Source organism: Hippocampus zosterae, chromosome 2 (assembly GCF_025434085.1).
Source record: "Hippocampus zosterae strain Florida chromosome 2, ASM2543408v3, whole genome shotgun sequence".
Lineage (NCBI taxonomy): Eukaryota > Metazoa > Chordata > Actinopteri > Syngnathiformes > Syngnathidae > Hippocampus > Hippocampus zosterae.
In genome coordinates, this window is record NC_067452.1 from 22,017,481 (window position 1) to 22,031,431 (window position 13,951).

The window sequence follows — 13,951 nt, forward strand, 5'->3', positions numbered from 1 at the left end:
CAGTAAAGTGTTACTGTTGTACTTGTATGCATTGTTCATGTCTGGCTGTTGATGTTTCATTTAAAATAAATGCCATAAAATTTGTTTTGGTTTATAAACTGGGCAAGTGATTTTGCAATCGTCACACGGCAGGTCAATGCACCAATTTTCTCGCAATTTTATATTTCCGTGGCTTCATGCTGCAAACCAACTCCTCTGCTGACAACCAGGTTTGGCACAATATGAATGCAAAACGAAGGCTAAAAATTGCGCAACTGCTGGCGCTATCGTCAAATTAGGACGACAAGCATTCACTCAACAGCAGAACCAACACTCGCCATTCACAAATAGTTTTTAATTCAACTTTTGAGGATTACATGATATGTATGACCACCATTTTACATTTAAAGCGGGAACTCCACAACATAAACGGCAAGAGCAACGTGGCGACTGTTCTTTAAACTGGATGCATCACAAAGTGCCCACTTCATCCAGACTTCAATACTTCAGTGTATTCAAAGATGAGAATAATAGCAACACAGTGGGTATCTCTCTTTTTGTTTTTTAATTGACCCACCTCTGGTGCAGTAGCATTACTGACTTTGACGATGAAAACTTCACAATTTTACTGCACTATAATTTAAACTGCCCTAAAGCGTAAAACGTGAAAGTACCCTCCACACAAAACTTGGAAGACAAAATAAATATACTGTACTAAAAAAATCTTTCTAGGAAAATATTTAATTTATAAAATATATTGTTCTTTAAGGGAAATGTATTCAAAATGAGTACCAAACAATCCCGTATACTGTATACGTTTCTTGTTCTTACCCCACAATCGACAATGCACTATTCCGAAATTCAAAAATAAACAGATTATGGAAAGCATAGTGATGGAATGATGTACATTACTAACGCTGACTCAACCGCTACCTTTGTTGCATCCAGTGGAGGGTGGCGAAAAGCATCTTTTGCAGCGCTAACACAGCTTTAATCGGAACCCTTGACAGTGAGCATTACTACACTTGAACCTCACACACAATGAGCTCTCCTTCAACTTTTCGATCAGTCTGGAGTTCATCCAGCATTTCGAGCTGTCCATCCTCCACCGTCTTTCCATCCAGCAACCCTTCTTCCCCTTGTGGCTCCCCAGTCACCCCGTCTTCCGCATTTGCCTCCCCATCTAATATGAGCTCCCCTTCCTGGACCACTTGTTCGGATGCGGGTTGCCAAGTTGCAGTGGCATCCCCCTCGGCAGTGGTGACTGCGGTGTACTGGTAGAAGTCAGAGTCTGCTTGAAACATGACCAAGGCCTGGGCTGTGTGAATGCGTACATGCTGAGCTAGCGAACTAGCATCCAGGAATTTATCCCCACATGAATCGCAGGCGTATAGTATCTGCGTGTTGGGGTCTGGAAACAGAAAGAGGGGCGTATGCAAAAAGAAGCCATTATATGATTTCATTCTGTTGAATATATCAGCGTTTGCCTGAATAGGGCCCAACTGATAATCTGGCCGGCTGATTTAAACGGAGGATATTAAGCTATTTTAAAATCGGCAAAAACATGCCAATTTCTACGAGAGCGTCGACAATGCTTTTGCCATTTTATTTACACAGCCTATACCATAGTTGTACTTGATTTAAAATAGTTATTGGGGTTTTTTTGTTTGTTTGTTTTGTTTTTCTTGTTTTTATTTGCAGCATTCTGAGAATGTCTTTCACATGAAAGTAAAACTGGTACTGTGTGAAATCCTAAACTGAATCAAAAATCAATAGTGAATCGTGAATCGAATCAAATCAGGACCTTGTGAATTGATTTTGGAAATGTGAATCGACATCTAGCCCTATCATATACTGGCACACCAAAACATAGGCAGTGGAATGGAAAGGCTAAGCTATGGTTGTTTTGAACACCCTGTGTATAATTCTCTTTGTTTTATGTTTAGTTTGCCAGTCAACCTCAAGTGGGAGAGGCAATAAACAGTTTGGAGCCTATTTTTTGAACAATTATTTACCAAAGTGCTGCTATTGTGAAGTGAGTTGAATTGAGTTCTGCCATCATTCAGCATGCTTTTTTTCCAGTCTCACCTGCTTCCTGCACTTTCTCGACTGCCTTGGTAATTTCTGCTTTCAACGCTTCGGTCGCATCAGCACACACGGATGCATCCACTGGTAATACTGGAAATCAAAGAAACATTGGTTTTCAAGTTCACTGACGACTTTGACATTGCACATTGGATTGAACATGAATCATGTTTGTCAAAATGAAAAGCCCAATAATTGACAAGTGATGAGTTTGTTACACTTGACAGTACCTTTGGCTAGTGTGATGCAATGTCATATGATTAATGGAATACCATGGCTCCGCTTTGTGTGACAGAATACAACTACCGGTACATGAAATAATGCAAGAGATAACAACAAAAAACAGTTCACTGCTCAGTCACATGCGTACGCAGTGGACTATCAAACTGTAAAATTAGACCGACTGAGCTCATAGGTGTATAAGCCATATGCGTTGCACATACTGTACTGTTTCCTCTGGTGTGCTGTGTGGCGCGATAGTTGCAGTTTTGTGACACAGGAAGAGTTGATTCATAATGTCCAGGAGAAGCAGACAGTCAAAAACCAAAGCTCAACTCTAGCGGTTGTAATTGTCGTTTTGAGTTCTCAAAATAACTCAAAACAACTATTATTGTCTACTCTGCTGGGTACAAAAGTGAGTACACCCCTGATGTTCCCAAAGTGTGAACATTTTTCATGGCCATCTTTATTTTCCGGCATTTCACAGATTTCCACTGGATCTTCTAGGCCATCTTTAAGTTGCATGATTGATTTTTGCAAATCCTCATAGAGTTCTTCTCCATGAAATGCCTTTCTGAGCTTCAAGTGGCCAGTAAGCAATAACACGCCTGCTCCTCATTCACACCCGACACCTTGCAGCACTAACAAGTGAAATGCCACCGGGGAGGGAAGCAAACTAAATGGTCCCAGTGTGGACATTTTTCCTTAGAGATGCGCTCACTTTTGTGGGATATTGTATCAAGCCTGACATCTCGATTCTCTGACCTGTTAGCTGAGTAACAGCACTGGCCGCCAGGGCTTCCGTTGCCAGGGTAACAATGTCCTCAGAGACAGTTACAATGTTTATCTCGCCGTCTAAGGTGGATGCATCAACACATCCGTCAATCTCCTCGTCTGCGCCGTTGCCGGCGCCGGGCCGCCGCCGCTTTATGCCAGCCTTGCCGCGGTGGACAGTCTTGATGTGAGAGCGCAGATTGTCTACGCGGTTAAAGCCTCTGCCGCATTTGTCACACAGGAAGGGCTTCTCTCCTAAACAGAAGTCAACAGTTGGGTGAAAAATGCCAAAAATGGAAGCTGGCACCCATGTTACCTGTGTGAACGATGACATGCTTGGAAAGGTCGCCCACGTTGACAAATGACTTGTCACACATTTGACACCGGTGAGGGCGGACGTTGTCGTGGTGGCGAATGTGATTGGCCAGTTGACTGGACTGCACAAACCTACCAGGAAGAGACAAAAAATACAGTACAGTACATCCCAAGAAAAGTCCCTCACTGGACAAACAAAACAGTTTGATACCAGCTTTCCTTTCAAGGTATCGGGGTCATCGCGATGGTGGCCAAAACCAGTCACCGGTACCATATGACAGAATATCTTTTACTAATTGGGATATACAGGTCTTTATTTTAAATTGATCTGTCATTGCATGTATCATAAGTCGTAGCAGTATCAGTTACCTGGTATCGAGACGCAAGAATTAAGTACCTGTACCGATATCGGTCTGAAAAAAGTAGAATCAAACATCCCTACCTTTTCCCACAACGATCACAGACGTAGGGTTTCTCTCCTGTGTGTTGGCGGACGTGCGCGATGAGGGAGCTGGCCTGGGTAAAGGCTTTGCCACAAGTGGGACACACACAGGGTTTCTCTCCTGTGAGACAGCAGTGTTGCAGAATGTGTGGGCATTCATTTAAGGCTAAGTACCAGAAATGTTTTGCCTTGCCTTAAATGTCCCCATCGCACCTGTGTGGATGCGCTCATGCCGCTGCAGAGCTCCAGGATCACTGAACGCTCTTTGGCAGTGGGTACAGACGTATGGTTTCTCACCACTGTGGACCCGGGAATGACGCTTCAGATTTCCTGACAGATAAACGATTAATTGTAATATATAATGTAGATGTTTCAATCAAGCCCTTGGATATTTACGGTATGTTGGGTTTGGTCTGGCAAAGGGGAGGGATGGCCATGAGGAATCTTGGGAAAATCTACATTTTCCTGAACGGCCAGTGTGTTTCTGGGCCGGTCTCGACATCACAGCTGACCAACCTACGCAATTTATTTTTAGACTGAGTGGAGTGTGTGACTGCGGTTAAATTAGTCCATGTGGAAAAACGATCTCTGAAAAGAATCTGTGATACAGCAGGCAAACTCAGACATATCAGGGTAGCACTGTACTGTAGATGCTTTTCTTACCCGAGGTGGTGAATTGTTTGCCGCATTCTCTGCACTTCAGGGGCCCATCCGCGATATGGATTTTTAAGTGCGCCTTCAGATTTCCGGGCTGAACATACAAGGCCACAAAGGTACTTAGCACACCCATTATTGACTGCCAAGTAACACCTCTGATTGGACAAATCATTTACTGATCAAACAATTTTAACAGCAGTTGAATATGGCGCCGGTACGAAACCATCACCTGATTGAAGCATTTGTCACAGTGCGGGCACTTGTTGCCCTTGTTGGCGTCATGCGTCTCTAAGTGTCGCATCTTGGCGGTGGGGTCTGAGAAAGCCTTGTCGCAGTATTCACAGTGGTACGGCTTTAAACCACTGTGCACCAAGCGGTGCCGCTTCAAATTTCCTGATGTGGTGAAGAGCTTCTCACATTCCTCACAACTGTAGCGCGCCTCGCCGGTGTGCCGCTTGCGGTGCAGGTTGAGCAGGCTGATCTGACGGTAGCTCTTTCCACAGATTGAGCAACTAAATGGCTTTAGGGGACTGAGGGGGGGGGGGGGTAGAGAGAGAAAACGGCCACTTGGGAGCTCAGTATCTGATATTAAGTCGGAAAACAAAAGAGGTTAAATACGACATATATCTGACCTGTGTGTTTTCTCGTGAGCTTTACAAGCTGCTGCGTCAGAAAAAGCCTTGTTGCAGTCTCGACAGGCGAAGGGTTTCTCCCCCGTGTGAATGCGCATATGTCTCTTGAAATTGCCAGTATGCGTGAATTTCTTCCCACAGTCCTTGAAAGGAGAGCACATCTTATGCTTAGCTTTCGTATGTGGAACATATGTCCAAACTATATTCTAGGGTGCACATGGTTAGGCTCCGAGACACCCTAGACTGCTTGCCAGCCACTGGCAGGGCATATACAGACACTATATACATTCGCATCTACGGACAATTTAGAGCAGGGGTGGCCAAACTTGGACTATGTTATAATATCAGCCCGTACGATTTTTGATGTCAAAGAATAATGGGGGTAAACCCCCCAATGAAACTCTTATGACTACTACTACCGTACTTCTAAATTGATTTTACTGAATTATTTAAGATATGCAAAAACACAAAGGAACTATTTACAACAGCCAAAAAGAAAAAAAACATAGTGGTGACTAAGATAATTGTGAAGAACAAAAAAACATTACTTTTCCCTCATTGATCTGTCTCTATTTTATTTTATTGCTGCTTGTTTCAATCATTCACTTGGTTCAGATGAACAAAATTTTGTGATTTCTTTGTGAACTCTTGTGTTTAAATACTGAAAAAAATATGATAATGAAGTTTATCTAAAAGCAGTGTACTCCACTTTCGGTGTCAAGGCCCGATTTGTGAAGTTGTGGGCTATGGGTCACCTCAAAATCCTCAACTTAACACCTTATTACCAAAGTTGCATCATAGAAGATTTTCATAATGTCACTGCAATTGATAAACAATGTATAATTGCTTGATGGAATGGTTTTAATGTGTATGAGATGTTAGAATTGAATACTTTTCAATTAACCCTTGCTTCTTTCCATTTTTCTGTATGTGGCCCACCGAGGAAAATATTTGGACATGTGGTCTCCAATTAAACTAACATGCATATAATTGCAAAAACAGAATTGCCTGTGTCGTCATTCATTCCTGGGCCCTCACGCCATTGAGCCAGACTTGCTAAACTGTAAACACTCCCCCACCATGCTGCCCACTTTGAACATATCTCACCTCACATTTGTGCGTCATGGAGCTGTAAGGCTTTGACTCGGATCGGCTGCTCATGGCAGCGGAGAGGACTGCTCTCTCAACTGTGTCGTGGCTTGCGTCTCCTTTTGGCGGACTTGTGTCAAATTGTACCTCAGGGGCACTGTCTTCATCAACTTCCGCACAGTCATCTTTATGGCCTGGCTTTGTCGCATTCTTCTGGGGTTCGTTTTTTAGGCCTTCATCATCTGTGTCGTTTCCTTACAGGCCATCAAGAGAGACTGATGAGAGACATGGTAACTCTATTGACAATATTTTTCTTGCTCATAATGTACAGTAATACAAATGGAGATATTTTATGCCCGGCATAACCTGCATGTGTATAATATTTTGGGGGCAGAACTTGGGGAGCGGGGGCGTCCTTGCTTGCCACTCCAACCAAACGTAAATTTTCATCAGGATGAACCCAGAATGAAAACACTTAAAACCTCTATTTACTTTGACAAAATACACTCTGTGCATACAGATGACAAGTTAACTTTGACCTGTAACAGGGGAAAAGGCAAGTTTACGAAATTGACGGCTCACCATGTGGGAAGTTTCGTCGAGGTTTCCTAATTTGCCTACCACGAGAATTGGTAAAAATGGGTGTGGTGACAGATTTGATGGGAGCATCTGGAAATGCATAAAACATCAAAGATAATGTAACACGTCACACGGGGATGTGAATGTTCCTATGTGTTCAAAAACACAAAAGTGACAAAGCTAGCACAGGGGCATGCACATGAGGAGGGGGCAGCCACAGCAATTTAAGCATACACACGCGCACGCACACACACACACACACACACACACGCACGCACACACACACACACACACACACACACACACACACACACACACACACGCCGGTATATGTACAGTGAGTTTTCGAATCTTCCTTCCACGCCCCCTTCACTCAGCCCACCCGGTTAATGTTGACAAAAATGGGCCCCAGAATCAGGTACTCGCCCTGGGCATTAATTCTTTGCAGGCCACTGAGCTCGTCTTTCCTCATCACTAACTTACGTGGTGTGTAGTCCACGTCAGAGGGGTCGTCCTGAAAAGTGGATGTGGCGTCTTGTGCAGCGAGACCATCCTCTTTCTCGTTCTTCACAGACGCTCCCTTTTGTGTAGCACTACTTTTGGTAGGCTGCGCACGAACTGGGCAGCTTTTGGCGGGTTTCAGCTCTGAAACTTCTGTTGTCTGTGCATTCATGGGAGGGTGGCTTGTTTGCTCCTGGCCTTCTGTAAGCTCATTGTTCTTATCTTCTGTGGTGGTCGTGGAAGAACTCTGCTCTGCCTGCATTGCTGTTTCAGCCAGGTAACTGTCATCGCCCTCTCTTGGTTGGTCTTCATCTAATTTCTCTCCTTTATTTAAAAAAAGCAAAGAAAAAAGAGAAGAGAAAGTAAGAAAGAAGTTTTTTGCAACATTTTCCACTGCTTTTTTAAAAAACGGTAGTTAACAACTTTAAGGGGGAAAAAACACTTTTTGTCACGTTTGTTAAAACTCTCCGTATAAACCTGATCGTAGTATTTTAGTAAAATGGTCTTTGAAAAATCTTCTACATTGATTTTTGAGAAACCACAGCACCTGAGAAGAAATAAGCAATCACATAGAGAAGGGTGTCACCAACGAGGTGTCAATCATTTGCCTTGCCTTTCAATGGGTTCAGGAGCTTTTCCTGAAACTATCGTGGAATATCAATCTCCAGCTCGTAATGATACTGACACGTTAAAGACATGGCAGTACTCACTCAAAAAGGTTACATTTTACAACTTCGACATTGCTGTACAGATGTTCACAGATAAAATCAATTCTTTAATTTCATCTGCTACTTGGAGAGTAGTTTACTTTGCTTATCTGACAAATTTCAGACAAAAATATCTACAAATTAGCTCATACGGGCTGAGAATCCTAATTGCGCTTCAAGTGAGCGCCATAAAAATACTGTGATGTTTCAAACTGTGTCACTTGCCCTAAAAAACCTCAACTGAAATCGCGCAAATGAAACACTATTCATGAGATGACCAGTGTCTGCAGTAGGTCGTGTACTTTAGTCAGCAATTGTTTTCTTGTGAATGTATCTGTTATGGGGGATTTTAGAGGTGTTGAAAGTAAGGGATTTAAAAAAAAAAGATATTTCACCGTATATGACTGCTCTTTGTCACGTTGCTACTTGGAGGTCAAATTTTTGCGCTCAACACAAGGAAAAAATTGGAACTCTAACGTATCAAAAGTTAGGGCACTTTTAAGTCAAGGTACCTCCAAATGCTATTTGATAATCAGAACTGTACAAGTGGTTTCCCATATAGCCTCCAATCATGATAAAAAGATTGGACTCACCTTCATCAACGTCCATCGTAATATGGGATGGAGCTGGATCGGTCACTGACTGGTACATGGCGCAAGCGTTTACAATCTCTTGCATTTGCAGGAAATTGGCAACAGCCATTACATCCTCAAAGTTGTCAGGAGTCAAACTCAGCTTGGCTGTGTACATGAATTCCAGGACCTGGGACAAACCTGCAGCAATAGAAAGCATTACAAATGACTGTTTTCACAAAAATGTGGGGTCGGGGGGAGCACTTTTCACAACCTGCAGCATTGCTGATGTCCAGATGTACCACGTCCTTCTGTTCCAGGAAGAGGGTGCGGAAGTAGACACTGCAGGCTGCCAGCACACATTTGTGCGCCTTGAAGTCCACTCCATCCACGACAAATGTGCAGTCACACAACAAACCCTGCTTGCGCTGGTTGTTGAACTGCTCCAGAACCTTCCCACTGTGCCACGGGAACTCCATTGTCCTTTCAGGCGTTTTGGGTGACCCAGAGGCTGACACAGACTCTGAGGACAGTTAATGAGTGGAAGGTCATGTTTTTATTTATTATTATAATATACATTTTTATTTATTGTATAATAAATTCAAAAAGGGACAAACTGAAATTGTCTGGAGACCAGTAGGTCGTACCCCACCTCAGTTCAGTTCATTTATTTTATCCAGACATATTTTCACAACAAACTATTTACTCACAAAGCAGAAGCATAAGTATTCATGAATTGAGCTTTAATTTCTTAGTAGGCCGTTCGACATTTTTAGCTGTTGGGGATTTCGAGACGCCATTCTATAAATAACGTCTTCCGTGACAGTGACTGAAAAATATCAACATTTTCGGACACTTTTGTCATGACCGTTTAACATCGCAATCAATCGATTACAATGCCTCTCCAATCCGGGTGGTCGTGTTATCAGGGATGAATTTAGCATGCCTAGCGAGGACATCGGGCGACGGACACAAGATGGCGGACGTCGTCGCCAAAGCTTGTTGTTGTCTGCTCGCTCTTCCTAAACGCCTCTAAGCTGCGTATTGTACTTACCCCTGGAATCGCGTGCTTAGGCTCACTCCTTTGATGCGTCCTAAAACCTGTGGCCCGGCTTGTGCGCGGAAAAGTGGATCTTAGTAATGGACCCGATCGAGTTTTTCGGTGTTCGATCGTGTGCTGTTGACTTGGTTCAGCGCCATCTTCCTCTCGCTGATCGATTGATATGGACCAGTCAGATGTGTTATCACGAGCATGCGCAGTGGCAAACATTTGCAGTTGCGGCGTGTGAACGCGTGGCTCTGCTCAAACTCAGCTGCTTGACAACTTTAACCCAAAGTCTGTCAGGTTTGTAGTTCGTATTTCGAAATATCAAATAGTGAATTAAAAAGAATCTCTTCTGTCTACGAAAATGTGAAAATGGTTCATATGTGATAAATGGAATCGGTTCAACTTGTATTTGATATAGAGAGATGGGCAAATTAGAAATACAATGAATGCAGGCGAGACAAGAAACATTCATGAGACATTTGACGGATTTTTTAAGGACAACAGTACGGAAAAAGAACTGAAAATGGAAGTTATTTTATTTCATTCATTTCCCCTTAATAATGTGCTGTAAATGAACTGCTACGCAGTAACCCATAACAGTTTTAATTCCAGATCATTGGGTGGCAGATATGCACTAATATCATTTTCAAAAAGTATTTTTGCATTCACAAATGCTCAACTGTGTGTCTTAATTAGTTAATGAATGAGTGCCTATTTTAACACGTTTGATCTGTGATGGTTGAGCCTCAAAGGACCTGAAAAAGCAAGAGCACAGCGTTCGTTTTTTTGAGAATGTTCAATGTATAACATATTGTTTTGTGTTTTTTGTTATTGTAAAGTGTCCTTCGGTGTCTTGAAAGGCGCTTATAAATAAAATGTATTATTATTAAAAGACAGAAGAAATCACTTCCACAATTACATTCAGATCTCCCCTGCAACCTTGTGAAAGCTGCTTGATAAAGGGATTGGAGGTTGTTTCTGTCCTGCCCTGTCACTACAGATAAATCCTGCTGAACGATTTACCTTGACAAAGTCTCACAGTGTGTGACAAAATCTCACAGTGTTGCCATGTTTTTTAATTTTAGTGACAACAATGCTTTTTGGGGGGAGCCCAGAATGAAGTTGTCCAACATCCCTACAAGGCATTCCGTTTCTCTGCCTTGAGAATTAATGTACTTTTCATTTCTGATGGCAAGGTGTGTGTGATGTCTTTCTCCGACGGTAGATGCTGAATCCGTGCTGTTGGTGTGTGATATGGAACAATACCGTCCCATGAACTGAAAGACTCCTTTCACTGTTTTTGTCAACATCACAATCCTGGTTATTATCTAACTCACCTTACATATGCACAATACAATACATGCTGATTTATATAAATCTACGTAAGATTGGATGCCGCAAGGTGGGGTGCCTCTCGGTCACTATGGTAACAGTATTCTCATCTAATTCTTAGAGGCAAGAGTGTTTTTGCCGAGAGTGATGTAAGTGTCTAACCCCCCAAGCGACACTTAGACTAAGACCCACAAGCGTGTTGTGGTGTGTACCTGTGTGACAAGTCTCCAAACATATGTTTTTTAATTAATATCCAAAACACGCCACTGCTCACACACCCGCTAGATTGGTGATTTCCAACCCCTGTACACATTAGCTGTGGAGGCCCAGTCTTCCCCGAGAACCCCGCCCGCAGCATTGACAGACCTCCACAGTCATCGGAGACACAAGCACCAGGAGCCATCGCCCTGTCCTGGGGGCCACATTCCTCGATAACGAGGGCCTTCACCGACCGACACATTAGCATGCCGGAAGAGGTCATCAGGTGTTTTCTGCACAGCTTATCCTCCACTTTCCATTAAATGATCAGAAAAGTATTGATCTACAACAAATAGTCTATTTGTTCATCTGTTTATGCCAGCCACGTTTAGTGACAAGCAACACAATGAAATGCTCATGACTGGATGGCAGAAAGTACATCATTAACCTGTGTATTCACCTGTTGCCATTTATATATCAGAATATTAGCTTTGTATTCAACTAAACTCACTATGCATACCACCACCTGCACCCTCCATTACAGTAGTTTTAATACCCTCTTCAATCTGGAGGGCTACACTACTTTTGGTAGACCATCTCATCAATTTTCTGCCCCAAACGACTGGGCAACTCGACAACAAATAAAACTGAACCCATTCATCCAAATATCCATCCATCCATCATCTACCGCTTATCCGGGGCTGGGTCGCGGGGGCAACAGCTTTAGCAGGGAAGCCCAGACTTCCCTCTCCCTAGCTACTTCGTCCAGCTCTCCCCGGGGGATCCCGAGTCGTTCCCAGGCAAGCTGGGTGACATAGTCTCTCCAGCGTGTCCTGGGTCTTCCTCGGGGTCTCCTCCCGGTGGGGCATGACCGGAACACCTCACCGGGGAGGCGCTCAGGAGGCATCCGAATCAGATGCCCAAGCCACCTCATCTGGCTCCTCTCGATATGGAGGAGAAGCGGCTCGACTCTAAGCCTCTCCCAGATGACCGAGCTTCTCGCCTTATCTCTAAGGGAGAGCCCGGACACCCTGCGGAGAAAACTCATTTCGGCCGCTTGTAACCGGGATCTCGTTCTTTCGGTCACGACCCATAGCTCGTGACCATAGATGAGGGTTGGGACGTAGATCGACCGGTAAATTGAGAGCTTCGCCCTTTGGCTCAGCTAACTTCTTCACCACAACAGACCGATACAACGTCCGCATCACAGCAGACGCTGCACCAATCCGCCTGTCGATCTCCCGCTCCCTTCTGCCCCCACTCATGAACAAGACCCCAAGATACTTGAACTCCTCCACTTGGGGCAAGATCTCCTCCCCGACCCGGAGGGGGCACTCCACCCTTTTTCGACTGAGGACCATGGTTTCAGATTTGGAGGTGCTGATCTTCATCCCAACCGCTTCACACTCGGCTGCGAAACGCTCCAGTGAGAGTTGGAGAACCCTGTTTGAAGGAGCCAACAGCACCACATCATCTGCAAAAAGCAGGGATGCAATACTGAGGCCCCCAAAACGGACCCCCTCAAAGCTTTGGCTGCACCTAGAAATTCTGTCCATAAAGGTTATGAACAGAATCGGTGACAAAGGGCAGCCTTGGCGGAGTCCTACCCCCACTGGAAACGATCCCGACTTACTGCCGGCAATGCGAACCAAACTCTGACATCTGTGGTATAGTGACCGAACAGCCCGCATCAGGGGGTTCGGTACCCCATACCCTCGAAGCACCCCCCACAGAACTCCCCGAGGGACACGGTCAAACGCCTTCTCCAAGTCCACAAAACACATGTAGACTGGTTGGGCGAATTCCCACATACCCGCGAGGACCCTGCTAAGGGTGCAGAGCTGGTCCACTGTTCCACGGCCGGGACGAAAACCACACTGCTCCTCCTCAATCTGAGGCTCGACTTCCTGACGGACCCTCCTCTCCAGCACCCCTGAATAGACCTTACCAGGGAGGCTGAGGAGTGTGATCTCTCTATAGTTGGAACACACCCGCCGGTCCCCCTTTTTAAAAAGAGGGACTACCACCCCGGTCTGCCAATCCAGAGGCACTCTCCCTGTTGACCACGCGATGTTGCAGAGGCGTGTCAACCAGGACAGCCCCACAACATCCAGAGCCTTGAGGAACTCCGGGCGGATCTCATCCCTTGCCACCGAGGAGCTTTTTAACCACATCGGTGACTTCAACCACAGAGATAGGAGAGCCCACCTCAGAGTCCCCAGGCTCTGCTTCCTCCAAGGAAGGCGTGTTGGTGGAGTTGAGGAGGTCTTCGAAGTACTCTGCCCACCGGTTCACAACGTCCCGAGTCGAAGTCAGCAGCGCCCCATCCCCACTGTACACAGTGTTAGTGGTGCACTGCTTCCCCCTCCTGAGACGTCGGATGGTGGACCAGAATTTCCTCGAAGCCGTCCGGAAGTCGGCTTCCATGGCCTCACCGAACTCTTCCCATGCTCGGGTTTTTGCCTCGGCGACCACCGAAGCTGCGTTCCGCTTGGCCAGTCGGTACCCGTCAGCTGCCTCTGGGGTCCCACAGGCCATAAAGGCTCGATAGGACTCCTTCTTCAGCTTGACGGCATCCCTTACTGCTGGTGTCCACCAGCGAATAAGGGGGTTGCCGCCACGACAGGCACCAACCACCTTACGGCCACAACTCAGATTGGCCGCCTCAACAATAGAGGCACGGAACATGGTCCACTCGGGCTCAATGTCCAACGCCTCTCCCGGAACATGGGAAAAGCTCTGTCGAAGGTGGGAGTTGAAACTCTTTCTGACAGGGGATTCCGCCAGACGCTCCCAACAAACCCTCACAATACGTTTGGGTC

General features: G+C 45.1%; 2 protein-coding genes across 6 annotated transcripts in view; one reads left to right on the forward strand and one right to left on the reverse strand.

Annotated features, from left to right (window-relative positions):
* The window catches only part of LOC127596313 (uncharacterized), a 747,551-nt gene that overhangs the window by 605,767 nt on the left and 127,833 nt on the right, over nucleotides 1-13,951 (forward strand). The gene's annotated exons all lie outside the window — the stretch shown is intronic.
* Nucleotides 314-9,885, reverse strand: zbtb17 (zinc finger and BTB domain containing 17). Of its 3 annotated transcripts, none has more exons than XM_052058594.1 (15): nucleotides 9,606-9,885; nucleotides 8,826-9,062; nucleotides 8,573-8,752; nucleotides 7,255-7,596; nucleotides 6,775-6,861; nucleotides 6,211-6,446; nucleotides 5,104-5,246; nucleotides 4,701-5,001; nucleotides 4,478-4,565; nucleotides 4,028-4,144; nucleotides 3,815-3,935; nucleotides 3,374-3,504; nucleotides 3,049-3,312; nucleotides 2,068-2,157; nucleotides 314-1,390 (listed from the first exon to the last, which is right to left on the reverse strand). In XM_052058594.1, the coding sequence occupies exons 2-15, from the start codon at nucleotides 9,028-9,030 to the stop codon at nucleotides 999-1,001; spliced, it is 2,697 nt and encodes an 898-aa protein (XP_051914554.1). In that variant the 5' UTR covers nucleotides 9,031-9,062; nucleotides 9,606-9,885; the 3' UTR covers nucleotides 314-998. The 3 variants fall into 3 exon arrangements, with proteins under 3 accessions (XP_051914554.1, XP_051914553.1, XP_051914555.1); XM_052058593.1 differs by having other exon boundaries at nucleotides 8,826-9,074; XM_052058595.1 differs by lacking the exons at nucleotides 4,701-5,001; nucleotides 5,104-5,246 and having other exon boundaries at nucleotides 8,826-9,072.

What these genes read in the sequence shown, in the direction of transcription:
- zbtb17 (XM_052058594.1), bottom strand. Translation starts at nt 9,030, where the DNA reads ATGGAGTTCCCGTGGCACAGTGGGAAGGTTCTGGAGCAGTTCAACAAC. An exon ending in GCTCACGAGAAAACACACAG is followed by an intron (nt 5,002 to 5,103) that starts GTCAGATATATG and finishes CCCCCCCCTCAG; the next exon opens with TCCCCTAAAGCCATTTAGTT. An exon ending in GCATGTCATCGTTCACACAG is followed by an intron (nt 3,313 to 3,373) that starts GTAACATGGGTG and finishes ACTTCTGTTTAG; the next exon opens with GAGAGAAGCCCTTCCTGTGT.